The sequence below is a fragment of the Eptesicus fuscus genome, chromosome 15 (genome assembly GCF_027574615.1).
Source record: "Eptesicus fuscus isolate TK198812 chromosome 15, DD_ASM_mEF_20220401, whole genome shotgun sequence".
Classification (NCBI taxonomy): Eukaryota; Metazoa; Chordata; class Mammalia; order Chiroptera; family Vespertilionidae; genus Eptesicus; species Eptesicus fuscus.
Genome location: NC_072487.1, coordinates 75,870,675 through 75,897,431, shown reverse-complemented (window position 1 = coordinate 75,897,431; position 26,757 = coordinate 75,870,675). Strand labels below are relative to the sequence as shown.

The following is a 26,757-nucleotide window of genomic DNA, read 5'->3' as shown; positions in this document are numbered from 1 at the left end:
TAAATTGTTAAATATTGAAAGCATCACCTAACTACACTGTAAGCTCGAATATCCAGTGCAGTACCCAACAAACATATCCTATCTAATAAAAGAGTAATATGCAAATTGACCATCACTCCAACACACAAGATGGCTGCCTCCATGCGGTCAAAGATGGCTGCCCGCATGTGGACACAAGATGGCCGCCACAAGATGGCCAGCAGGGGAGGGCAGTTGGGAGGGACCAGGCCTGCAAGGGAGGGCAGTTGAGGGCGATCAAGCCTGCAGGGGAGGGCAGTTAGGGGTGACAGGCCGGCAGAGGAGGGAAGTTGGGGGTGACCAGGCCTGCAGGGAAGGGCAGTTGGGGGGGACCCAGGCCTGCAGGGGAGAGCAGTTGCGGGGGGAACCAGGCCTGCAGGGGAGGGCAGTTAGGGGTGACCAGGCCTGCAGGGGAGGGCAGTTAGGGGCAAACAGGCTGGCAGGGGAGCAGTTAGGCATCAATCAGGCTGGCAAGGTGTGGTTAGGGGGTGATCAGACTGGCAGGCAGAAGCGGTTAGGGGCAATCAGGAAGGCAGGCAGGTGAGCAGTTGGGAGCCAGCAGTCCTGGATTGTAAAAGGGATGTCCCAGATTGGAGAGGGTGCAGGCTGGGCTGAGGGACACACACCCCTGTGCACGAATTTCATGCACCGGGCCTCTAGTATGGAAATAATGACCACAGAAAGATAACCAAATCCCAAAAACTGACTTACCTGGATCAAATGCTAAACCAAATTCCACCAAAAAAAAAAAAGGACATGTATGGTCAAGACTTACATGCTCAAGACCTGCAATCACAAGTCCAACACCTTTAACACAGGCTATGAGGCCAGGCATGGCTTGACCCATCCACTATGGAGCCTTACCTCACAACACTGCTTCCCTGACACAAGGGCGCCACCTCTGGCCCCCACCTAGGTCAAGTTTTCACTTCCTTCCATTTTCATGCTCCTTAGCACTCAGGGCCTGAGAGCCTTCCCCAATCTCCTGTCAATGCCTGACTCACCTAGTCTTTGGCGAATTTACCTATGTGCATTCAAAGACAATTTTCAGTGTGCACCACTTCTTTTTTAAAAATATTTTTTTATTGATTTCTTGGCAAAAAGAGCTCCATAAATTTACCAGTCACTATGTTAAGTTGTATTATACTAGCAAAAGGGTTTCTTTTCCTTCCATTCTAAACTTATCTTTAAATTGAGGTTTTGGTGAAAAGAATGTGAATTCCCTTTTGCTTACATTCCAAACGTGTTAAGAGCCAAAGACAGCTTTTCTCAGCCTTCATTTTTGTACTTAGGGTTTCCAACGCCTAAAATCTTCCTGCAACTTCCTCCCTCTCAGGTGTTGATAGCCATCACTGGGATCACCTGCCCCTCTCTGTAGTTTTCTGACTTGGGCACGTTTCCAGTACCAAAATAGTCCTTCTATTCCAATTAACTCAAGTTTTTTGTAGGACCGGCGATGAACCCTGGCTCTGCGTTAGGCAAGCCTGGACCACCTTACAGAAGTAGTACAGTGAGAGCGAACAGGAGAGGGTGTTAAAAAAAAAAAAAAAAAGTACAACTACCACCTAGATTTCAGCCTCCTTGTCAAATGTGCCTTTGGGAAAGTTACTTCCCAAACTTTGATTTGCTCCTCTATGTTAACAACTACTGCGTACGGTGGCTGTATGATTAACTCAGTGCGTAGCACACAGTAAACGCTCAATAAACAGCTTATTATCACTACTCCGACCACCACATGTAAGTAGCGAGCGTAACTCAGGTGGCTCGCACGAGACCAAGCAGGGAAGAGGAAACGGCACTAGCAGGACCACCGTCGTGCCCCAAGACCTGCAGGTGAAAACTCTGAACGCGGCAAATATTCAAGCAGGAGGCGGGGCAGCCGGCACCCGCGCTTCGCCGTTCAGCCGGCCTCCAAGGCAACGCCGGAACTAAGGAAGGGAGGGAGGCCGTGGCCAGTGTCTGACCTTCATCTCCCGCTCAGGGATCATAGCATCCATCTCGTCTCCCATCGCGCCGTCCTCAGGTGGTCGAAGCAGCCGCCGCTGCCCCGCGCGGCCTTGCCCGCACAGCCCAGGCCGCTCCGATGCCAACTTCCTACGCTCCAGGCTAGCGGCGCGCAGCGGCCTCCGCACTTCCGGCGCGCTTTGATGGCGTCACGCGTTTCCGTCCAGGGAGACGGAGGGACTGTCTGAACTCTCGCGCTCTCCCGGCCGCCCCCTCCCATTGGCTGGCTCGAGCAGCAGGGGGCGGAGCCCTGGGGCCCTCGCGCCTGCGCCCGGGAGCGTCCAGGTGCCGCCCCCGCTTTCACAGCCAGAGCGGGCAGTGTTGGTTTCTATCTTTGGACGCCGCACGGCTGAACTTTCGACGCTCAGGATTCCGTGGAAACCCCCTCAGGAACACTTGGTTGTGGGTGGTTATTCATGGTTCCCGATTCGAGGAAGTTAGGAACTTGACAAATATTGACAGGGCCGCTCTTGAGAGGGGCTTTGGAGGGGGATGTGTGTGAAAGAAAAGACGTTTATAAAGTGGATGGGCCAGGGCCTCACCACGGGAGACTCAGGAGGAGTTAAAGGGCACCAAACATCAGTTTTGTTTGCTCCTTTCAAGGTAATCATTTACGAAGCAAAAGCCTGGAAGCCGCAAAACACCTTAGGTGTGTTATATAATCTTCAAGACATCCTAGTCACCCCTCAGTCCTCGCCATTGAATGGATGAGGTTACTGGAAGCACACAGAAGTTAGTCACCCAGGGCCCCAGGGTCAGAAAGCGGCGGAGGCGGGATTAGAATTCACTTCCTCTGGATACGCTAATTGACGACTATTCCGGAGACAATTCTGTAGTGGATTTATGTGAAAAATGCTGTAGGACAGAGGTTCCTAACTTGGAGCGTGGGAGGGGACAAATTGTTGGGTTTTCAGCAAACTATTGATCTGCTCCACGCCAGTTCTAACTTATAAGAAAGAGAAGGATGACCAACAGAACCGGTCTCCTTAGGCTGTTATGAAAGGAAGTTCCGTGTTTAGCAGAGCCTGGTACACAAGACCCGCTCATTCAGTTACTGTATTAGCTAGCTCTTCAGCATGTGTTGAGCCCTGGAACCTGTCCCCAGAACACACCAATCAAGACATTGGTAAGTTTGTCTGTTTTATTTCCAGTATGTAGAGATGATACCCGGCACCACACACGCTCCCATGCACGCCGCACACACATTGCATCCACCTGATCTTGCCGGACACACTCCTTCCTTTTGAGTCGCGGGGACAAAGCCACACTTGGCAGTCCCCCCAAGTTTCTGGTTCCATTCGTTAGATTTGGTCTTTCAGAGAGAAGACAGCTGGAGATCCAAAAAGCTGAGCCCTTGGTCAGAGCAGAGTGCAGGAGCCAATAGCCACAACCTGAAATACATGCAGACCCCCCCTTTCCAGGGGCCATTCTTGAGCCCGTCCCTCCAGGAGAGAGCTCCTGCCTGCCCTTCCCAGAGCTGCAGACACATCCCTGGCTCTCCTCCCTTGAGGAGCCTTTCCTGTGGTCTTGTAAACTGGGGGGCCTATTGAAATAAGCCTGGTTGGCTCTGCCCTCCTCTCTGAGTGAGGATCAGGTACACTATGGTGGGTAGTCAAGGAAAGCTCTACCTTGCTCAAAGGTATCCTGTCCCAGAGAGGAGAGGTAGAAGGGAGGGGTGGGAATAGGCAGTTGCTTATCTAATGATCTTGCTGGGGGGCAGGGGGGGAGCCAAGACGGGGAAGGGGGTGGGGTGAGATTTTACATTTACAGGGAGAACTGTTTTTGCTGGGTTTAAACTTCAACTAGGCCTGGGCATTTGAGCAGCTCCTTAGCCTGAAGCTCAGCCAGCCATGGCCAAATATTCTTGCTGCTGAACTGGTTGAGACCAGCCGATGAACCTGGCCTAGCCTTTTCCCATTCCCTGCCCGCTCCACTCCCTCATGCTGCTGTAAGGGCAGCTCCTCGGGCCCCTGATTATGGGTCACCGAGGAGCCACAGGAACCCACGCTGGCTCCAGCTCCAGCTCCAGCAGCACCTTTCCACTCCAGGTGGGGCAAAGGCTTCTCCAAGACTCTTGCCTAGTTTTGGCCCAGCTTGGCTCCCCAGGATTGCAGTGCAGTCACCCCAGAGCCCCCTTTTTCCTAACATTCATCTCACTTTTCCCTGTCTGGGTCTGACTTCCCCATTAGACCCTAAATATGAGTCTATTTCACTGCTGGGTTCTTAGCTCTTGGCCCATAGCAGATGCTTAATAAATATATTCAATGGATGAGTGCATCTAAGTCCTGAGAGGGCAGAGTAAGGGACTCCAGAACACAGGTGGGGCCAAGGCCGATTTCCTGCTCAGCCAACATGGGGCCGAGTGTGACACCTGCGTGAGTTCTGAGAAGCGGCTTAGGGGAAAAGCTCTAGCGAGTGCGGAATTATGGAGGCGGGCCTGGCCCTTACCCAAACCCTGGTGCTGACTCAGAGGCACTGGGAAGGGGAATCCTGGCCCTGGGTCTTCCCCGGTGCCGACCTCCGAGCCTGCCCCTGCCCTTGTTTTCATCGGGGGCAGCCCAGAAGCATGGGTAAGGCATCTGAACACCTGGGCTCCAGGCCAGACTCTTCCATCTCCTGATGAACCCCTGACCTCGGGCAAGGCACTTAACCCCTGTGGGCCACCACAGTTTCCTCACCTGTGACACGAGAGGACTGGTTCAGTTAACCTACAGGGTGGATCGGGGGCTGCAAAGCCGTGTGAGTCCATAATAGAGGACACAGGAGACCCTGATCCAATGCCCAAGCTCAGGTTTGGGGCGATCTGGAAAGGGTGAGAGGAGTTACAGAGAAGTGGACACAGCACGTGTCAGCACAAGGTGGGGAGACTTAAAGCTTATAAAAGGCAGTCGGTAAATACCTGTTGCACGACTGAGTACAGTGTGTAAGGTGGGAGGCGAGTGGGGAAGCACAGCCATTGTCAAGCAGACGGATCGGAAAGGCGACCTCCTGTGTCTCCGATCTTGGTTGGCTGAGCCAAGCTGTGCTCTGTTCGCCACAGGCATTTTAATCTGCACTCTCCTAGCCTGTCGCCCTCAGCACCCTCCCTAAAAGGTAGCACTAGACTGAGATAACCCCCCCCCCCAAGGCCCCTGGCCTCCCCTCTCTCTCCAAAGCCCTTTGCTGCCCAGCAAGGGACAGGACTCCTTCTGAGCTGCCTGTAAAGTGTGGCCAGGGGGACAAGGCTGGAGGATTTCTTCCGGAACCTTCTTGAAGGGCTCAGATTGCTTCCTTCCTCCTTCTGCCAGCTCACTGAGGATGAGAAGAAGCATGGCCTGAGGTGGGCGTCACGTGGGTGGTAGGACAGTGAGTGGCCACATCCTGGACCACTGGAACCTCAGAGTGTCTGAGGACTCCCTAGTGAGGCCCTGCAGCCTTGTTCCTACTCCAAGGTCTGCTGAAGTTGGACCGAGATCCTCATCAGGGCCAGGCCAGCAAGCCGGGGCTAAGTGCAGAGGCCTCTGGGAAGAATGGCTCCAAGTGGGGGCGGGGGGGGGGGGCGGGCGGGGCGGGAATCACAGGCTTCTAGCCTCCCTGCCTTGGCCTCGCCCTCTCCCGTTTTTTTGGTTTGATGTCAGCCCTTCTGCATGCGTGGGGGGTGGGGAGAAGGGTGGAAGAAGAGAGGGAGGGGCCCCTAATCCCCTTTAAGGCAGATAATTTGCGCTGAAGAAACAAATAAACATGCCCAACGACCAAAAAAACAAGTAAGACAAAACATGAGTCCAGAGGGCAGCGAGATAAGGAGGGAGGAACGGGCAGGGAAGGCAGGGGCAGGTCCCGGCGGGGTCCTCAGGGCAGGCTGGCAATGTCTCTCTCTGGAGGGGGGCCACCCGGCTGGGGGCTGCTCTCTTTGGCTTTTCCTTCAAACATCATGACTCTGGTTTGGAGATGGAGAAAAAAGAAAACAACAGGATTAGGACCCTCCCATCCAGGGACAGCTCCTCCAGCCTTCCCCCTGCGGGTCCTCAGCAGAGCGCCCTTCAGCCATCTTCCAGTGGGGTCTTCTCAGAGCCCGGGACGGCAGCCATGTGGGCGGGGCTCCCAGTCCCATTTCACACAGGAGAAAACTGAGGGCAAAGTGGCAGTGTGACTCCTCAGAGCCACACAGGCGAGTCCAAGCAGGACAAGACTCAGGATCTCTGACTCCTAGGCCACGCACCTTCTACTAACCACGCTGCCTGGAGGAGGCGGAGCTAGGCTGGGCCACAGCTTTGCTCAAAAGCCCTTCTGATCTTCAAAAACCTCACTGCTCTGAGAGGAAAGTCTGGCGAGTTGAGGTAGGGATTCATGGTGGAGTCTCGGGGGGGTGGTGGTGGGGGAACAGCTGGATTTGAGTCCCAACCTACTACTTCCCAGCTGGTGACTCCAGCGAGGCACTCGACCCGCTGGTGCTCAGTGTTTCCACCGGGAAGGGAGGGTGCCCAAGTGCTTACATCCTGGAGCTGGTCCAGGCATCAGTCATTCCCCGGTTGGGCTCTTCCCGTCCCCCTGGCTTTAAATCCCATCCAAAGGGCGACCGTCCACAAACAGCTGGTCTTTGCGCTCCAGATCTGCACCGCCAGCCCCCTCCTCCGCCTCTCCCCTTGGCTGTCTGAAGGGCACTTCCCTGAACACATCAAACCTGAGTTCTTGATTCCCACCTTCCCCACCTGCTCTTCCTGCCAAGCAAACAGCACAGTCACTCACTCAATTACTCAGACCTGACTCCTCGGACTCCCTGTTTTCCTCTACACCCCACATCTGGGCAAGTAAGCATGCTTCCGGCTCTACCTCCAGAATCACTCTCCATGCCAGCAGCTCCCGCCCACTGCCCTGCAGCCTCTCCAAGCCACATCTGCATCTCTCACCGCACAGGCCTCCCGCTCCCTCACCCCTGCCGCAGCCAGAGGGGGCCTTTAAAAGTCAGCCCCTAGCTGAGAGCACTCCAGTGGCACCCCTCCACATTAGGACGAAATGCTTGGTCTGACTGGGGCCTACAAGGCCCCATAGTCCCTGGCCCCTGCCCACCTCTGCAGACTACCCTTCACTCAGTGTCCTTACTAATGGCCCAGACACCCTGGCCTCCGTGCTGTTCCTCAACAATAAGAGCACATTCTGCAGCAGGGCCTTTGCACGTGCAATGTCCTCTGCCCGGAAAGCTTCCCCCAGATCTTCACATGGCTCTTCGCTTCCCACCTTCCTCACTCAGGGCTCTGGTCAGATGTCGCCTTCTCAGTGAGATCCTCCCCCCCTCTGCCATCGCATCGTCTCTGTTCCTCTTCGCACTTTATGATTTTTGGACTACACTATGACAACCTGGTGTTTTTATTTGTCTCCTGCCATTAGAATGTAAGCTCCATGAGGAGGCCAGCAACTCGTGTGTCCCCAGCACCTAGACTAATTCCTTGCATATAGTTGGTGCTCAGTAAATATTCGCTGAATTAACAAATGATAAGTCTAAAGTGTCAAGTGCCTGACACAATAAATGTGTGCTAAACCTTCGATGTCCTTTTACTAGCATTGTCACTGATCGCTGCCCCCTGCCCCCTCCAGGGCCATCTGACCTGGTGCTTTTCCCACCACACCTCCTACCCCGTCCCACCCACACGCAAAGCTCCAACTGTGGGCTCATGAGCCGGTTACTCGGCCTCCTGGACCCTCAACTTCCCCTTCTGTAAAATGAGACAGTATATTTGACATTTGAAAAAAGACTTCATCTCATTTGAAGAAAGCCAAGAGAGGTCCTTTTCAGCTCAAACACCTCAAGACTCTGCAGGGAATTTCTCTGCAGCTTCCGTGGGGAAGACCCGGCGTATGGAGTGTGATTTTAGCCACCACAGGTCTCGGTGCCATCAGCCAGGTACCGGGCTAACCTCTCAGTGTGTTTTCTCATGAATCCTCAGGACAACGCTTCGTGAAAGATGTTTATTACATCTCTATCTTACAGATGAAGAGCATGCCAACCTACCGCCCTCTAGAGCGGCGTGGAACTCCATCATGCTCACACCACCCTCTGGGTGGTAGAGCCACTTTACAAACGAGAAAACTGAGGTTCAGGAAGTTTTGCCAGTAGCTTGGTCATCATCATTGCCACTGTCATCACAGCTGTCACTTACTGAGTGACGATTCTACCAGGCCTCTGCTACAGGCTACTGTCCCCTGCAAGGTACATGCTAGCGTGACATTCGACAGATGAGGAAGGCAGGTTCAGAGAAATGAAAAGCCCTGCCCAGCGGCCACACGAGCCAGGGGCCTCTCCACACACAGTGACTGGGCCTTCAGAGGCCCCAGGAGAGGCGGGAGGTACTCACAGCTTGAGGACGGCCGACCGTTTGCCCAGCATCATGTTCACAAAGTCTCGGTAGGAGATGGTGGTGCCGACCCCACCTGTCACCTCCGAGATCATCTTCCTTATCTCCAGGTGGGTCTTGGGGACCCCAAGCTTCTCCATCATCCTCTTTAAAGCCATCAGGTCTGCGGGAGGAAAAGCAGGCCCGTGAAGTGGAGGCAGGCGGCGGGGCGAGTGGGGACGCTGGCCGGACGGCCCCTCCCTGGAGACTGCAGTCCATGGCCTTGCTCCTCTAGGGACCTATCACTCCCTCCCCGTATCCTTCGGAGGCAAGGTAGACTAGAGGTTAGGGACCTGCGCTTTTAGTGTCACATGGCCTTGGGTTGGAATCCAGCTCTGCGTTTTCTGGCTGTGGGACCCGGGGGAAACTCCTTAACCTCTCTGACCCCTTGCTCCCATCGGTGGTCAAATGGGTCAGTGGGGCCGGCTGGCGTGGCTCAGGGGTTGAGCATCAACCTATGACCCAGGAGGTCACAGTTCGATTCCCAGTCAGGGCACATGCCCGGGTTGTGGGCCCGATCCCCAGTGGGGGGCGTGCAGGAGGCAGCCGACCAATGATTCTCTCTCGCCATTGATGTTTCTACCTCTCTCTCTCCCTCTCCCTTCCTCTCTGAAATCAATAAAAATAGATTTTTAAAAAAACGGGTTGATGGGACCATTGGGGGGGACGATGCGCGAGAAGCACCTGCAGGAGGCAGGCGCACAGAGATGGAGCAGCTATTCTTCACTGTGATCGCAGCTGCTCCCCGTGGTTAGGGGGAGCCCTGGGCCTGCTGCCCAGGGAGCAGGAGGCCGCTGCCCAGTGAGGTGGGGTCAGGCCAAGCATGGACACCATCTCCCGGGGGTCAGGGGCAGCTTCTCCCATCTGCCGCGCCCACCCTGCAGTCCTAGGGCACCACTTTGGCCAGAAGGGAGAGAGTCCAAAAATACCCTGCAGAGCAGGAAAGCCAACAAAAGAACAAAATTCCAGAAAAACAAGGGAGGCACCAGAAAATCACCACCCCGAGGAGTCCTGCCGCTGACCACCCGGCTCCCAAGATCTGAGGCAATTTCCTTGGGATTGTTCCGTGAACAATGGTCAGCAGATGGCAGGAGAGGGGGTGCGGCAGGCAGGTTTAGGGCCGGCCGTGTAGCCAGCTCACCCCACCCAAGAGGCAAGGCAGGCAGAACCCGTGCCAGACCCCTCGGTGCCAGGATGTCCAGGGCATTTCAAAGAAAGCTGGGCAGCCTCCGCAGGAAGGAGTGAAAGGGCTCCCACAGCTGCTGGCCAGACTCGAAGCTGGCAAGAACTTTCTGGAAGGCCATTTGGCAGGATGCTTCAAAAACCTTTGACCCGGGATGTCTCATTCCTGAGATTTAAGAAATAATGTGGACAAAGATTCACATACAAAGATGGTCTTCGCAGGATTATCAATGGCCGTAGGGCAGTGGTCGGCAAACTCATTAGTCAACAGAGCCAAATATCAACAGTACAACGACTGAAATTTCTTTTGAGAGCCAAATTTTTTAGACTTAAACTTCTTCTAATGCCACTTCTTCAAAATAGACTCGCCCAGGCCGTGGTATTTTGTGGAAGAGCCACACTCAAGGGGCCAAAGAGCCGCAGTTTGCCGACCACTGCCCTAGGGCGTTGGCCGAATGAATTATGGTCCATCCCCACAGTGGAATATTATGCAGCCACTGATTATATTTCAAAAGAAAAGTAAATCATGTCAAAATACAATATGTTACTTTTTAAAATAAAGGAGGTTCTAAAAACGCTGTAAGACAGCATTTGTGAGTAGAACTAAGAGTGGAAGGACACCAGCCGCGCAGAGCAGTTATTTCTGGGCGCTGGGCTGTGGGTGACGCCTATTTGTCTTTGTGCTTTGCTGGCCTTTCCAAAATTTTTTTCTCATGAAAATGTATTGATAATTTTTTTTCTTAAGAAGAAAAAGAATAAAAATATTCGAAAGAGGGAAGACAGAGGAGTAGAAACGCGGCAACACTGGAGTTCAGCGTGAGCCAGAGGAGGGATGGGGACCCGGGCCTGCCGCCTACCAACCACGTGCCCGGAGCAAGTCGTTTCATCTCTCTGAGCCTCAGTTTCCTCGACTGTGAAATGGGGATGATTAAACCAGCCTTGTACTGGTGAAGGTCAAGATATGGTCTTGAATGTAAGTGCCAGGGGACGGGTGTTTGTCACCCGCAGCACCTGGATGGTGGGACAGGATGAGGGTCTGTAGGAGGAGGGACCCAGTGACATGAGGCACTTTGTCAACTGCAGGACAGTGAACAGATGGGAGGAGAGGCTTGGGGGCCCAGGAAACGCCAGCCTCCTAGGTCGGGCGTCAAAAGCTTGAGCACCTCCAGCCCCGGCGGGGGTGGCCCTCTCTGTGCTGGGTCCCCTGGGGTGGGAGGCCGAGGTGTGGGCAGCGAGGGGTCGGGGAGGGAAACGGGAGGAGAAGCTTGGGGGCGCTGGGTCAGGGCACAGGCAGTCGCGCTCCGCCCCGGCTCAGCTGGCCCAGCCCACCGGGAAGGCTTCGGGGTGTGCTTCTGGCTCCTGACACCTCACCCACCAGGCGCGTCTGTGCGGCCCTGGACCTTCGCTCCGTCCACCCACCAAGCACCCTGGGCCCAACACTCAGCCTCACTCACCAATCTCGCCTTCGTTGTTCAGGTCAAACTCCATGTACTTCTCTGGAAATCACAGCAAAGACTGGCATTAGCTTCGAAAGGGGTGGCCCCTGCGGGTCTCACCGACTCCTCTGGGGGAACTGGCCAGGTCCTTGGGGAGCCCATGCCTAACTCCTCATCCACGTGGGGGTCTCAGCACGAGCCCCACCATCTTAGCTGAGCTCGTCCTGCCTGCACTCCTCTGCGGTGGGCGCCAGGGGGAAAGGCGTGCAGGGGTCACTCTGACTCTCTCCCACGCGGGACAGCTGTTTCCCTCCAGGTCCCACCGGTGACGCTGGCTGCGTTCAATTGGCTACAGTGACTACGCTAGATTCTGACCCCGGAGAGGCTGATGGGGCGGGGAAGGGCGGGGTGGGAGCGGAAACTGCGTGCTTGTGGGGTGCCTCGGAGGTTCTCACGGGCAGCCAGGTGTGGGCACCGCCGGTAAGGAGCCCCTGTGGTCCGGAACCTTTCGGTCGTGGGCGACACCGAGAAGCCAACGCTCTTCGCGGAGGAATGCCCGTGGCCTGCCCTCCCCACCACGCTCACCTACAGACTGGACCAAACGTCCTGAAGCAGGGGTCCGGGGAACCCCAGTAGCAAGAGAGAGTGACGTGAGCACCTCGGCATCTTCTGTCAGGGGCCGTGTGTGCACACAAGCCCTGTGGCCGCGGGCAGGCACCCGGCCCAGGAGAGCAGGGCCCTCCGGTCGCCTCTGCGCGGAGCAGCCAGCGAAAGAGCCAGGTCCCCCCAGGGCCCTTCAGCAGCATCTGTGCTCCCGCCTCTCAGCCGCCTCGCCCTCCGTCCCCTCCGCTCCACCCACTGGCCTGCTGGGCCTGGCCCGTCCCCACCTGCTCCCACTGGGCTTGCCACCCTCGGCCTGGAATGTCCCTCCTGGGTGGTCACAGGGCTCCTCCTCAGGCCTCAGGGCTCCCAGCCTTTCTAACTGGGCACCACCCTACCCCCAACCCCCCCACACCAAGCACCTACTACGCAGAGACCTGTCCCTTTTCCCAGGGCCACCTTTGAAGAGTGACCCACGGGTGACTAGAGGGAGGGAGGGCTGCTCCTCCCTCGCCAGGCTCTCCTGTGGATGACTGGCAGGGGAGGGTGACAGGGCAGGGTTCTAGTTCTTTTATATTCTTAGTGTAAGAAGCACCATCGCGTAATGGTTAAGAGCAGGGGTTTGGGAGTGAGAAATATGTAGGTTCAAGCCCCAACTCTGCCCAGGGCGAGCTGTGTGAGCCCAGGCACATGACCCCCCCTCTCCGGGTGACTTTCTCTGTAAGTTAAAGATGGCACCCCTCCCTCCTGGCTGCCAGGGATGGTTCAGGGCGCCCACAACCCCCAGGTCAACTGCACGTGCTCAGCCATGGTCCTGCCCCGGACAACCACGGGGTAGGAATCTGAGGACACTGGGCAGTTCTCTGCCTGGGAGCAGGGAGGCAGCCCGCAGTGCCCCGGCTTTGGGGGGATGCGGCCTCGAGGATGCTCGCGTGGTCCTCCAGGGCGCCCCGCGTGCACGCCCCGCAGGAAAGGTGGGCCCGCCCGCTCCTCTGTGCAGGGCTCCTCGCCTTTCTGAGCCGCTGGCCGGGAACCAAGCGCCGGCGGAACAGAGGGACCTTTATGCGCCCCCTCCCCGCGTGCGCGCGGGCTCCCAGGCCTGTTTTCTTTTCATCCCGTGCTGCTGGGATTCAACGGGCAGAAACTCTGCCCCCTGGCCCACTGCGCAGACACAAACGTCCATTCTCCGCAGGGGCTCCCGACGCTCCCCGCTGGAGGGGAGAGCTGGAGGGGGAGAGGCCAGGGCTGCTACAAAGACCTGATTGTGTGCTGGGGCCCCGGAGCGAGCAGGGCCTGGGCAGCGGTGGCAGGAGCCAACCTGAGCCCGCGGGCCAGCTGTGGGGAGAGGGGCAGGGGCAGACTGAGGCCTACAGGAGAGGGGTGAAGGGGCCCGGGGGGCTTGGAGGCCGTGGAGGGGCCTGCCCCCTCTCACTGGGCACCGTGTTCTGCAGCCCACCAGGAATAGGGGCATTCTGGATGAAACGGGTGCAGCCTGGCCCTTTGGGGGTAAGGAATCCTACGTGTGGGGGCTTGGGGGGTGGGGCAGCCAGCCGCGCTCACCTTTGAAGGCTGAGAGCTTTTCTGGCAGGTCCTCTTCATCGCTGTATTTCTGGTCACAGAGAAACTCCTAGAGGCGAGAGGACAGAGCTGAGCCAGGGGGCAGCAGGCAGGACTCGCCTGCAGGAGGCCCAGTGCCCCGGCCTCCTCTCCCGCCAGGTCAGACAGGCGGTGCGAGTCCAGCCCGTGGGCTCAGAAGCTGGGGCGGGGCCTGGAGGGTCTGCTCCAGAAGATGAAACACCTTCAATCAAACGGAATGACCGGTGCACGGACCTGCCTCCCCCAGGGCACCCCGCTCCGGGGTCCCGGGAGCAAGGAGCCCAAAGACAAGCCGCCTGGTTCCAGCATGAACTTCTTAGGTATGTGACCCTAGCACACTAATCCCTCTAGGTTTTCCAGTGCTTTCTCTCCGAGCGGGTACTGTCATCACAGCTACTTCGGAGTTTGTATGAGGATCCGAGGGGAGTGCATGCATGACTCCCGGCACACAGCGAGTGCTCCATACAGAGCGGCCGCCGCGTTATCCGTCTCTGCTCCAGCCAGAGAGTGACTGCGTTGCTTGGGAGGTCACTTCCTGCTCTCCTCCGTGCCCGCACCTGTCAAACAGGCCCTCCTTCCCCTCCGGTGCTGGGAGAGATTCCAATGAGTCCTCTCAGAACCGGACAGGGAGGGTCAGGGCCACCAACAAGAGCCCCCAGAGTGAAGCAGTTACCCGCATGCTCTCTCTGGACCCGCCAGTGGGCCCAACAGTTTCCCATTTTGCAGATGAGAAAAGTGAGGCTCACACAGCCGGAGCTTCACTTCTGCTCCATCTCATTCGAAGTCTATATCCTTGACCTCGACCCTCAAAGACGGGCAGATGGCAGGCATCCATCTGGCTTTAAAACAAAAGCTACCCATTCGTAAGCCCCTGCTCCGCCAGCACAGGGCGTCGTTGCTCATCTTCAAGCCGCCCTAGAACCGGCGTGCAGGCGGGGAGGCAGAGGGTGTACCCACCCGGCACCGGACTCGGCAAATGCCCTCTCTTCTCTGGACCGCACTTCCCTCATCACTGAGCCGATTGGACATGGCATCAGTGATGAGGAACCTGACCCGTTCCAGGGCCCGTGTCTGCATGTGAACCCGGCCCCCTCTGACAGAGAAGGAGAAACCCGCCTGCCAACACGAGGGCCATTAGGTCCCTATCACACCGGTTTTACAGGAAAGAACAGGACCACAGAGCTCGAAGAATATGTCTGAAGTCCGAGCAGCTGAGGAAACGCAGGTGGGTTGGCACCTGGGCCTAGCAGATGCCAGGACCTGTGTCCCCAGCAGCCTGGTGGAGGGCGGCCCGGGGCCTCGCCCTAACCCCGCCTCCACTCAGCTGGAGCTGGAACCTTCTCCGGCTGCCCTACCCCGCTGGCCGGGCCAGGACTTCCCTTCCCCTTGGCTGCCTCTCAGAGCTCTTTCCACCGGGACCCAAAGTAGGACAATGAACTCTTGTCTGTGACCCCGAGCAAACCAGGCACCTCCCGGGGTCACAGACCCCAAACCTGTCCCGCAGAGGGCCGAATGGGAGTGGCTCCCAGCCTTTGGGGTAAGGAACAGGGACACCTTCGGGCGGCGGGGGGCACAGGCAAGGCCGGCACCTGGGGCTCTCCCAGCTCCCACGTCCTGGTCGACCAGAAACCCTGCCCCGGCCGGAGCCGTTAGGCATGTGTCCTGACCACCTCTCGGAATCCAGGCAGACGGGGCTCAAGGCGTGGGGCATGGGCTCGGGTGTTGGAGGCAAATCACAGCGATGAGCATGGAACAACCAGGCAGCGAGCGAGAGCAAGGACAAGAGTGCGGTGCGCACCGCGGCGTGTGAAAACCACTGCCCTTGGCTGGATCGACCCGGCCGGCTAGCTCCCACTGGGACTTCGCTACTGGGCCCCCTGCCTGCACCTCTCATCTCCACGTGTTTTTTTTCTTAATATATTTTTATTATTTCAGAGAGGAAGGAAGAGGGAGAGAGAGTTAGAAACATCGATGAGAGAGAAACATCGTTCAGCTGCCTCCTGCACACCTCCCACTGGGGATGTGCCCACAACCAAGGCACATGCCCCTGACCGGAATCGAACCCGAGACCTTTCAGTCCGCAGGCCGACGCTCTATCCACTGAGCCAAACCGGTCAGGGCTCTTTTTTTTTTTCTTAATATATTTTTATTATTTCAGAGAGGAAGAGAGAGGGAGTGAGAGAAGAGAAAAACATCACTGATGAGAGAGAATCATTGATTGGCTGCCTCCTGCACGCCCCCTACTGGGGATCAAGCCCACAACCCGGACATGTGCCCTGACCAGGAATCAACCATTGAGCCACACTTGCCGGGCAACTCCACATTTCTACACGGCTCTCTCCCTCGCCTCCTTCAAGCCTTTGCTCAACTGTCACCTTCTGAATGAGGCCGACCCCGTCCACCCCACTGCAGCCCCTGCCTCCACTTCCAGCCGCCTCCACTTCCGGAGCATCTCCCTCTATCCCATGGGACGAATCCCCTCCTAACACATGTAATTGCTTATTAAAGGTATTGTCCATCGTCCGTCTCCCGCTGTGAGAAGGTAGGTTCCGCATAGTAGGTGCTCAATAAATATCTGCAGGATGAGTGACCGAATCGAGACTCAGAGAGGGTAAGTAACGAGCTCAAAGCAGCACAGCCAGCAAGTGGCCGAGCTGGGCTTACAGTCCATAGAGGAGGCGCGTGGGCTCCGCCTACAGAGCTGGGAAGGTGAGTGACCTGAGGAAGTGGGTGTCGGAGGATGCTGGGAGGAGGCCGGCCTGCGGCCACAAGTTCTAGAAGCACCTGTTCGTTGCCTTGCGCCCCCCAGGTACTTAGCACCCAGCACGTAGTAGGCCCTTAATACACATCTGTTGAATGAATGGAGAAGCCTGCCATTTAGCCAGAATGACTTTTTCCACTCCACCCCCTGAAACGGTAAGGCAGCTTTGCAAAAGCGCATGCACATGTGTGACAGAGATGGGGTGGGGGGAGGGCGTAGCGGGGGACGGGTGACTCAGAGATTAGAATCACATTTTTTTCTTAGAGCCAAAAGTGACAAATGCTTGAGCCACAGAGTGACCAGGGGTGGGAAAAGCAACTGACCCACTGGTGGCTGGGTGGGCAGCCCTCGCTGGCCCTGGGCTTGGGCAGCTGTGTGGACTCGCCTTTGGCAGGGGCCGGGGAAGGCGGGCGGCAGGAGCCACGGGCTGGGCTGCCAGCTCCCACCCCACCTCCAAGCTTCGGAGTCTCGGTTCCTGCTTATCCACAGCCCACGGCTTCCTCCCCTTCAGGTGGCCGGCCCCCCACATCCCTGCCCATCCTCCGGGCCCAGCCATGCCCAGGGGGCAGGCGTCCTATCTGTGCAGACTCCAGGCCCCCTGGCTGCCCCGACTCTGGGTCCCCAGGCAGAGGAGACAGAGAGGTCAGCCCCCTTCGGAAGAAAAGCAGAAGCCGGAACCCAAAGAGGGCACGCTGGAGCCACCACGCCTGGGTGTGAAGCACTTAGCAGCTGTGTGGAAAGTCCTCGCTGGCCCGTGCCTCAGTTTCCCCCTCTGTAGGGAGGATGCAAACATCTCACGGGCTTGTTCTGAGGATGACGGTATGTAAGGAAATTCCTCACCACAGCGCCTGGCGCCTGTAAGCGCTGAACCAGTGCGAGCTGGTGCCTGCCTTCCTCGAACGTTCATTTCTATCTGCACGCTCCGCTGACAGCCCGGCTCATCACCCAGACCACGTGGCCCAGCAAAAAGACCGGAAGCACGCCTCCTTCCCCGACGGAGGCTGCTCACGATGTCCCTTTCCCCTCCCGGGGCCTCCCCACTTGACAGATGGGACAACTGAGGCCAGGGAGGTGGCTCAACCTGCTCCAGATGACGACATTTCAACAGTCCAAGGGCTATCTCCCTTCACCACCCAGCTCCCTCCCTGCCCTGCCCACAGGTTTCTGAGCAAAGACAGTCAACACCAGGAGCTATTTCCTCCCGGGCAGCTGCAGAAGGAGGTTATTCCAGAGCCAGGGCCCACCCGGAACCCTCCAGGGTATGGGGGGGGGGGTGTTTACGCTACCCCCACCCCCTCCCACTCCAGCCCACTGTCCCCAGTGACACACTTTTCCAGCTGCAGGAACTGCTGTCAGGCTCCAGGTGTGAGGGGCTCCGAGAGTGACCGTTGCTATGCAGAGGGGCAGGCTCAGAGGCCTGGTGGCCTGGGCAGTCCCTGGCAAAGAGCCAGGAAAAGCAAGCGGGCAGGAGCCTGGGGTCGGAAACAGGAAGCCGTGAGCTGAGCAGTCACTCCCCAAGCCGGGGTGTCCACAGGCAAGGCCCCGGATGGTGACAGAGCTACTAAAACATCCACCCGGCCACAGAACGTGGAGCAGCCAGCTGGTCCTCTTTGTTCAGTATCTGGGGAAACTGAGGCCTCAGATGGGAAAGGTCTCGCCTAAAGCCACGTGGTCGGAAGCCTCACATAAACTCCGAGTGCAGGATGTGGGGGGCAACGGGGCAGGGAGGGACGTTGAATCCGGGTGCCGGGGTTCAAATCCCAGACCCAGCACTTACGAGCTCTGTAGCCCTGGGCAACTTGCTTTACCACTCTGGGCCTCGGTTTCCTCATCTGTGAAATGGGGTCATAATAACAGCGTCTCCTCATTGGGTTGGATGAAGTGAGCTAACTACACAGACCCTTCCTAAGGGATAGCAATTATCATTCTGCGTTTGGATCACCTAGAGCCGTGGTCGGCAAACTGCGGCTCTTTGGCCCCTTGAGTGTGGCTCTTCCACAAAATATCACGGCCTGGGCGAGTCTGTTTTTTTTTTTTGTTTTTTTTTTTTTTTTTTTTTTAATTTCTTTATTGATTAAGGTGTCACATATTTGTCCTCATCCCCCCATTCCCATCCCACCCCTCTCCCCACGCATGCCCCAATCCCCTGTTGAACTTAACCGTTGGATAGGCTTATATGCATGCATACAGGTCCTTTGGTTGAACTCTCCCCCTCCCCCCACCCTCCCCCTACCCTCCCCTATCCTCCCTCTGAGGCCCGATAGTCCGATCGATGCCTCCTTGCTTCTGGTTCTGTTCTTGTTCCTCAGTCTATGTTGTTCATCATTTCCCCTAGATGAGCGAGATCATATGTCACTAGATATATACTAATAAGCACTGAATGTGAGACGAGCAATAATAGTTATGCTGACAGGCAAATGAATCAGTCTGTAGCGAGCTTCCCCCTGGACCAACAGTTCTTTTGAGACTCAATTTCAATGTCCAGTAGTTCCTTATGTGTACATGTCAGCACTGACCCCCCAGCTCTGGATGGTGGACAAATGGCGGTAACGGAGGTCCGACTCCCTCTGGTTTGGTCTCGGCCGAACCCAGGGGCACGGCGTCACCCGGACTAAGGGGCACGTGGCCTCACCCATACCCAAGGGGCGCGTGGTCTCACCCGGGCCTGGGACCCAGCCTCACCCGGATGGATCCAGGGGCACACGGCCTCACCCGGACCCAGGCTCTGGCTTCACCCGGACCCAGGGACACTTGGCCTCTCCCAGACCCAGGGCCACTTGGGCTCACCCGGGCCTAGGTGCACGAGGCCTCACCCGATCCAGGGACACATGGTCTCACCTGGACCCAGGGATGTTTGGCCTCTCCCAGACCCAGGGCCACTTGGGCTCACCCGGGCCTAGGTGCACGAGGCCTCATCTGGATCCAGGGACACATGGTCGCACCCGGACCCAGGGACACTTGGCCTCTCCCAGACCCAGGGCCACTTGGGCTCACCCGGACCTAGGTGCACGAGGCCTCATCAGGATCCAGGGACACATGGTCGCACCCGGACCCAGGGACGCTTGGCCTCTCCCAGACCCAGGGCCACTTGGGCTCACCCAGGCCTAGGTGCACGAGGCCTCACCCGGATCCAGGGACACATGGTCTCACCCGGACACAGGGACGCTTGGCCTCTCCCAGACCCAGGGCCACTTGGGCTCACCCGGACCTAGGTGCACGAGGCCTCATCTGGATCCAGGGACACATGGTCGCACCCGGACCCAGGGACGCTTGGCCTCTCCCAGACCCAGGGCCACTTGGGCTCACCCGGACCTAAGTGCACGAGGCCTCATCTGGATCCAGGGACACATGGTCGCACCCGGACCCAGGGACGCTTGGCCTCTCCCAGACCCAGGGCCACTTGGGCTCACCCGGGCCTAGGTGCACGAGGCCTCATCTGGATCCAGGGACACATGGTCTCACCCGGACCCAGGGACGCTTGGCCTCTCCCAGACCCAGGGCCACTTGGGCTCACCCGGGCCTAGGTGCACGAGGCCTCACCCGGATCCAGGGACACATGGTCTCACCCGGACACAGGGACGCTTGGCCTCTCCTAGACCCAGGGCCACTTGGGCTCACCCGGGCCTAGGTGCACGAGGCCTCACCCGGATCCAGGGACGCATGGTCTCACCCGGACCCAGGGACGCTTGGCCTCTCCCAGACCCAGGGCCACTTGGGCTCACCCGGACCTAGGTGCACGAGGCCTCACCCGGATCCAGGGACACATGGTCTCACCCGGACCCAGGGACGCTTGGCCTCTCCCAGACCCAGGGCCACTTGGGCTCACCCGGGCCCAGGTGCACGAGGCCTCATCCGGATCCAGGGACGCATGGTCTCACCCGGACCCAGGGACGCTTGGCCTCTCCCAGACCCAGGGCCACTTGGGCTCACCCGGGCCTAGGTGTACGAGGCCTCACCCGGATCCAGGGACACATGGTCTCACCTGGACCCAGGGGCGCTTGGTCTTTTCCAGACCCAGGGGCACGTGGCCTCACCCGGGCCTAGGTGCTCGAGGCCTCACCCGGATCCAGGGACACATGGTCTCACCCGGACCCAGGGACGCTTGGCCTCTCCCAGACCCAGGGCCACTTGGGCTCACCCGGGCCTAGGTGCACGAGGCCTCACCCGGATCCAGGGACACATGGTCTCACCCGGACCCAGGGACGCTTGGCCTCTCCCAGACCCAGGGCCACTTGGGCTCACCCGGGCCTAGGTTCACGAGGCCTCACCCGATCCAGGGACACATGGTCTGGGCGAGTCTGTTTTGAAGAAGTGGCGTTAGAAGAAGTTCAAGTTTAAAAAATTTGGCTCTCAAAAGAGATTTCAATCGTTGTACTGTTGATATTTGCTCTGTTGACTGAGTTTGCCGACCACTGCCCCAGAGAGAGAACGGTGAGCTGGGCAAGGGCAGCGAGGGGACCCGGCCACAACTCCCTGTCCCACGCTGTGCCACCAAGTCCCGCCGGTGAGTCCGGGGACGGCCATCCCTCTGCAAGGGCGAGCTCTACTCTGGACGCCTGGCTGAGCCAGCAGTGACAGTCCATCCACACGGGGCAGAGCGCGCCCATCTCAGGCCTCGGGGACAGTGCCCGCAGCCGCACCTGCCACTGCTGCTCGCCTTGGTCCTCCCTAACCCCTGACACATCAGACTCTCCCCGCCCACAGGAGTCCCATCCCAGCGCTCCTGCCGGGGAGGGGCTGCTTCCAACACCAGCAGAGGCTGGCCGCCCGGACCCTGCCACCTGCCCGACTCCCCCAGACTGCACGCTCTTTCTGCGCCGGTACCTCTAGCACCTGCTCCCGGATGCTTGCTCCTGGCCCTCCAGGTACCTCTTTATGTATGAGCTGTAGCAGAATTTTGGGACGGGCAGCTATCACCATCTTGGAGGCCATCCAAGGGGCTGGTGGCTGAAACCCTGGGCGCAAACCCCCAGGCCAGGTGGTACCATACCAGGCTGTCAGGCCTCTGACGCAGCGCTCAGGTTCTTAAAGGGCCAGGACCAGGCCACAAATGCCCAGCCTGGTGCCTGGCACGTAGACGGAGCCTGTAACATGCACCCGCAAGGACAGCGGGCTCACATTCCCCACAGCGGCTCCGGGGCCTCATCCGGACGCCGTGTCCTCGCCAACAGATGGGGCGGCTGAAGAAAAACACCCCACCGGCTACACCAATACCGCAGACCCTGCAGAAATTCCATCTCCCGCTTCCTGTGACATGGCCACACCGAGGTCGTGACTGGCTGGACCTGTGGGGACACTGAATCCTCGGAGGCTCACGTGGCCGCTTATCAGCACCTCCTTTATAATATATTAAGGAAGAGCAAGAGAGACGGTTGCCCAGTGATGTCAGCTGGGCACACTCACCTGGGCAGGGACACAGTGGCACTGCCAGGACACAGGAAAAGACACACCTGCGTAGTGCCTGGGTCAGGTCTCAGAGGTGCCCCGCTGCTCGGGAGGAGCTGGGGACCGATACCCCTCTGGGCAGAGATACACAGCCTGTCGTGCCCAGCTCTTCCCAGCACAGATGGCACGTGGGTCCTGAAATAGCCACGAGGCACGTAAATGCTACAGGGAACGCTGAGTGCCCTTCATTCGACCCGGGAGGGCTGGGAGGCGGGACAGGAGCCAGAGATCTTTATCCAGGTAAGCCAGAGAGGCCTGTGTCACAGCGAGGCCATGGCCACCTGGTGGACGGGCCGGGCCAGGCCATGGGCGGCGTCTGAAGTCAGATTCCCGACTCTCACTTCCTGGCTGGAGGGCCTCGGGCAGGTGACTTCACCTGACAGCCTCTGTTTCCTCATCTCTAAAATGGGCAGCCCGGTTAAGCCGTGTCCCGTGGCGATGTTTACACGTTCTCATGGCACATGTTTGTAATCCAACGTTCCTTTGACAGGAGTCAGTGAGATGATGCAGGTCAGCGCCAGGCCCACCTCCTGTTTGGTTAAAGATGCTGGCCTCTGGCCGGCTCAAGCTGCAGCATCCCTACCCCCATGGCCTGCAGGCTCCCCCCCCCCCCCCATGCCCCTCCGAGGTCCCAAGGATAAGGGCACCCACCAGCCCCACCACTGCTCTCTGTCCCTGTGCAAAGCTGGAGAGAATGTGTTCTGTTGCCATATAAGGTTGGGCCTGCTGGTCTGGGGTCACCTGCCATGCCATCAGGGCTCGGAGAATGTCAGCTATGTGGGGGGAGTAGGAGGTGTGCGCCTGGCCTGCCTGCTCCACAGTGCAGAGAATGCATACACACACACACACACACACACACACACACACACGCGGCACAGAGGTGGGGGCGGGCGTCCACAGGGGACACCCAATCCAGCTTGGAGACTGAGAGCAGGCTGGGTGCAAGTGCGGCTGTTTAAACCCAGGCAACGGCCTCAACCTCCTCCGAGCCTTGTTTTCTATCACATGGGAATCCACACTCACAGGGTCAGGGTAAGCCATCCACGAGATGATGCCCCAAGCACGCCTGGCACACGCCAAGTGCTCAGAAAACGATAGCAAAAGCTACAGTGAAACCCAAAGAGTACATTTCCATCCAGCTCGGCCAGGACGTCCGGGCCCACCCAAGTCTATTTCCACTCCTGAATCCCTGATAACAACAGCTAAGACCCAGCTGCCCTGCCGCCCTCCGGAAGCTGGCCCACCCTGAGGAGTGGGGGGGAAAAGCCCCCAGAGGAACTGGGATGTTGATCCTAGATGCCCCCAGAGCTGCCAGCCCGCTAGGCTCTGCCCCAGCAGCAGCCACAGAGGTGCCCAAGCTCACGCAGTGGGCACGAAGCCCTGTCCTTCACAGCTTCCGACTTCCTCGATGTTGCTGGGCAGCAGCTCAGTCCAGCGCCCCCCCTCCTCCACTCCAGGGGGGCAGTGAAGCTGAACCCCAAAGGAAGGCCAGTGGCTGCCCACATGGTTCCCTCTAGAACCTGTCCACTCCAGGGAGCCTCCACTATGGCCATGGCCATGGGTGAAACGGACCCAGACCCTCAGAGTGACTCCCTCCGAGTCTGCAGAGCTTCATCCGCTCACCCCCACTGCTTGTTGGGACCCGGAGCAGGGCAGGGACCACGGCTCCCATTTCAGGCGGGGAAGACCAAGGCTCTTCCAGACCAAGGTCCAGACCAAGGCTGTGCGGCCAGCAGGGGCCGGGGCAGATCTCAGCCTTGGTTTCCACTCCCTGCGCCTTTAAGCCCTAAACAAACCAACGATAACAATCGTGACAGCAGCCAGCTCTCCTTATGTGCTTTACATAGATTACATCGCTGAAAAATCACAACAACCCTGACTACCATTATCTCAGATGCCTGGTTCAAGGTCAGAGAGCCAACAACACCCTTCCCCTCTCCTCCCCTCCCCTCACGACTCTAAGCCTTGGCGGGGCCACCTCCACCCTCTGCGGTGGGAAGCAGCTCAAGTTTCGGGTTTGGTCCCGGAGCCTCCTTCCTCCAGGGGCCCAGAGCCCACGCCCAGCGGCCTGGCTCACACAGTGGCTTCAGAGGAGCATCTGGGCAGCGAAAGGGTGCTAGACCGCACGCTGTGCCTCTGGCTTCTGTGTGGCGTTGGCCTTATGCTTGCCCTTTCTGGGCATCGGGATCCCAAGCGGGGTAGACACAGCTCCCTGCTCACCCTCTCCAGTCCAGCGCTGCCCAGTCCAGCCCCCCTTTCCGAGCCAACCCAGTCGCCCTCCCAAAACAACCCTGTAGCCTCCCCACAGCCTGCCCCCTCCGCGGGCGGGGCTGGCACGGAAGTCCCACACTCCCAGCTCCTCCGGCTTGTCCAACTGCAGTCACCTCTCCCCATCCCCAGCTGTCTCTGGCTCAAGGTCCTGCCGGCTGTGGGTGGACTCGGCCAGCTTGGAACCCGCCCGGCCCAGGGGGCTGTATGAGGTCAGGGTTCCAGGCGCCTGTCCAGAGGGCAGGCGCGGCCAAGACCTGCGTGCTGCAGACTGACCTGGGAGGGGGCCCAACAGCCTAGACCCCCGAGATCCCAGCCAGACATCCAGGCTCCCTTCCGGCTGTGCTCACGATGACAGCAACAGGCAGGGTAGGGATGGCAGTGAGGGACCCTGGGGTCCCCAGAGTCCTCCCCGAAATTCCTATAGCCAGGGGGATGAAATCAGACAGACTGCCTAGTTCTAGACGATCCAAGAAAACCAAAGAGGGAGTCCAGACTGCAAGCCCCCCCACACCCCACTGAAACACTGCAACCATGCAGTGCCTGACCCCGCCCCACAGCCTCCCCAGGACCCTGCTGACCCCACCAGCTTCCCACTTTGGGACTCAGAGCTGGGCTGGGACCCTGGGTGCTCAGCCCCCCCCCCCCCCCCCCGAGGAAGCCAGCAGGGGGGATGCCTCCACAGCCAGTTAGGAAGGAACTTGGAAGACGCCTTCCCCAGGGAATCATTCTAGCACCATCCTCGGAGGTCTCCCCTCGGGCGGGTTCTGGACCAAGCCCTGACCCCAGGCTCCCCTTGCTGACCCCAGGCCCACTCCTCGGTGGGGACCCAGAGCTGGCTGCGTCCTCTGCTCTGGCCAATCCCGGCAGGCTCTGACACTTTTCCTTATCTTCCAGAATCTACCGCTCACTACACAGACGTCTCTGGGGCTCCCACCGTGGGCCTGGCAGCGCGGGATGGTTTTCTTTATAGAAACCCACCAGGACCGGCCAGGAAGGCATGGAGGCTCTAGGGGAGCCTTCCCTACACGTGGGATGGGAAAGAGTCGCGAGGGTGGGCGTGAGGCAGGTAGGAGACCAGCATTTTCTATGGTGGAGAGGGCACTGGCCTGCCAGTCTGGAGCCCGGGACGCTAACGCCAGCCTGACCCCCACTTCCTGGGCAGCCGCCTAGCCTCTCTGAGCCTCTCTGGGCCGTGTAAGCAGACATTCCTGCGGCGGGTCCCAGGTGGGCTTGGGGGGCGGGGGGTGCCTGGTATCGTGGCTCCCAGCCCGGCCCTGCCTCCCAGTCTAAGAGTAACAACTTGCAACCCGAGACGCCAGGTCCAGAGCGGAGTGGAGGGGGTGAGGGGGAAGCTACCTGGAGGCACAGGGGCAGGGGAGGAGGGAGGAAATTGGGGGGAGCCCGGCACGGGGGGAAGAGGAAGGAGGGCACAGCCTCGCAGATGGAGGTGGGCCCCGCGGGGCGCTGGAAGCTTTGGGGGACCAGCGGCGCGCGGCTCCGGCGCCCCGCAAGCTGCCCTCGCGGCGGGGCGGGGCGGGGAAGGAAGGCGGCGGCTCGCACTTACCCGGTTGATCTCGGCCAGCCGCCGCTCCTGCCGGGCTTTGAGCATGCCGAACGCCTTCCCCCCTGGAGGAGACAAAGAGCGGCCGGGAAGCGGGGGGCCCCGGGCCCACTTCCCGCGCGCTGCAGCCCGCGGCCCGCCGGGGCGCACAGGTGGCGGGCGGGCGGGCGGGCGGGGGCACAGCGTGCGCGGCCGGGAGACCCGGGACGGCGCGCCGGGCGGGGAGGGGCGCGGGGGAGCGGCGCCTACCTTGAAACCTGTTGCTGGGCGCGACCGACATGGTGAACGCGGGGCTCCCGCCGGCTCGGGGCTTCGCGGCCGCGGCGAGGGACGAGCAGGAAGGACTGGCGCCCGGTTCGAGCTCCCGCGGCGTGTGGCGGCGGCACCGAGGGGCGGAGGGAAGGCGCGGGCGGCCGGACACACCTCTCCCGGCCTCCCCTCCGGCCCGCCTCCCTCCCCGCCCGCCGCCCGGCCGCCGGCATCAAAGCGGCTATTATGCGGGACGCCCGGCCCGCCGCCCGCCCCTCCGCCGGAGGCCGCGGAACGTGCACGCGCGGGGCCGCCCGTGGGCACCGCCCTCCCCGCTCTTCCCGGGACCTTCGCGAGTCCCTTTCCCGCTCCGGCCGCGGGTGCCCCGTAAAGTAAACGGGGGCGGTCTCGGTTCGCACACTTGGAGGAGCTGCTGGGAGCCGATGCGGGAGCGGCGGCGGGGAGGGCGTGCGCCACCCACCGGGCCGTTCCGTTACTACCGCCCCGTGCGCCCCACGCGCACTTTGAGAAGGGAGGTGTGCGCCCCCGTCCTCACTTTTCACTCTTGAAAGAAAACTATAAAACCGTTTAGTTGTGTCGGGGGTGAGAGGAGATGCATAATGACAAAGTGCCGTTGGGACGTCAGCGACACTAAATCAATTAGAACAAGCCCGGCTGGTGTGGCTCAGTGGTTGAGCATCGACTTACGGACCAGGAGGTCCTGGCTCCACTCCCCCGTGAGGCACAGCACCGGGTTGCTGGCTCCATCCCCAGTGTGGGGTGTGCAGGAGGCAGCTGATGGATGATTCCGTCTCATCACTGATGTTTCTCTCTCTCCCTCTCCCTTCCTATCTGAAATCAATAAAAATGTGTGTGTTTTTTTTTTAAATTAGAATGAGTTTGTGTTTTGTTAATACAACCGACTTTCTTGAGCGCTCACTGTGCACAGGATCGATGCCGGATCTATGTCCGTCACTGACTCTAAGAACTCTCTGAAATGGGACTCACACTCCCGTTCTACAGAAGAGCAGAGCCAGGAAGTGGAAGTCTGCGGCGCAAGTCCACGTGGACGGTACCCGAGCCTCGAGCTCCGGGAAGGGTGGCACTCGGGGTAGAGACCGTGCAGGAACGCAGGAGTGACAGGGTGACCCTGGGGTTTCCTGTCCAAATCGGGTCATTTCGGAGAATGAGAGGTGGTACTCCCAACAATGACGCTGGTGTCACAGGCACCTGGCGTCACAGGCATCGACGGGGACTGCCCTGGGC

General features: G+C 59.1%; 2 protein-coding genes across 2 annotated transcripts in view; both read right to left on the bottom strand.

The window, feature by feature from the left end:
• The window catches only part of NUP214 (nucleoporin 214), a 79,168-nt gene extending 77,060 nt beyond the window's left edge, over positions 1 to 2,108 (bottom strand). Inside the window, exon 1 of the mRNA XM_028127069.2 lies at positions 1,983 to 2,108. Coding sequence (XP_027982870.2) covers positions 1,983 to 2,027 — 45 coding nt within the window. The 5' untranslated portion in view covers positions 2,028 to 2,108. The remainder of the gene's footprint in view (positions 1 to 1,982) is intronic.
• A 3,543-nt stretch (positions 2,109 to 5,651) lies between these two features.
• On the bottom strand, positions 5,652 to 25,626 carry AIF1L (allograft inflammatory factor 1 like). Its single transcript, XM_008152511.3, has 6 exons — positions 25,492 to 25,626; positions 25,246 to 25,307; positions 13,169 to 13,235; positions 11,027 to 11,068; positions 8,352 to 8,514; positions 5,652 to 5,938 (listed from the first exon to the last, which is right to left on the bottom strand). Exons 1-6 carry the CDS (start codon positions 25,520 to 25,522, stop codon positions 5,851 to 5,853), a joined length of 453 nt encoding a protein of 150 aa, XP_008150733.1. The 5' UTR covers positions 25,523 to 25,626; the 3' UTR covers positions 5,652 to 5,850.
• Positions 25,627 to 26,757: the final 1,131 nt, after the last annotated feature.

Coding starts and splice junctions, on each gene's coding strand:
- AIF1L (XM_008152511.3), bottom strand. CDS start 25,522: ATGTCGGTCGCGCCCAGCAACAGGTTTCAAG. Junction 13,236..25,245: donor GGCTGGCCGAGATCAACCGG/GTAAGTGCGAGC, acceptor TCTCGCCTCTAG/GAGTTTCTCTGTGACCAGAA. Junction 5,939..8,351: donor CGGTCGGCCGTCCTCAAGCT/GTGAGTACCTCC, acceptor TCTCCAAACCAG/AGTCATGATGTTTGAAGGAA.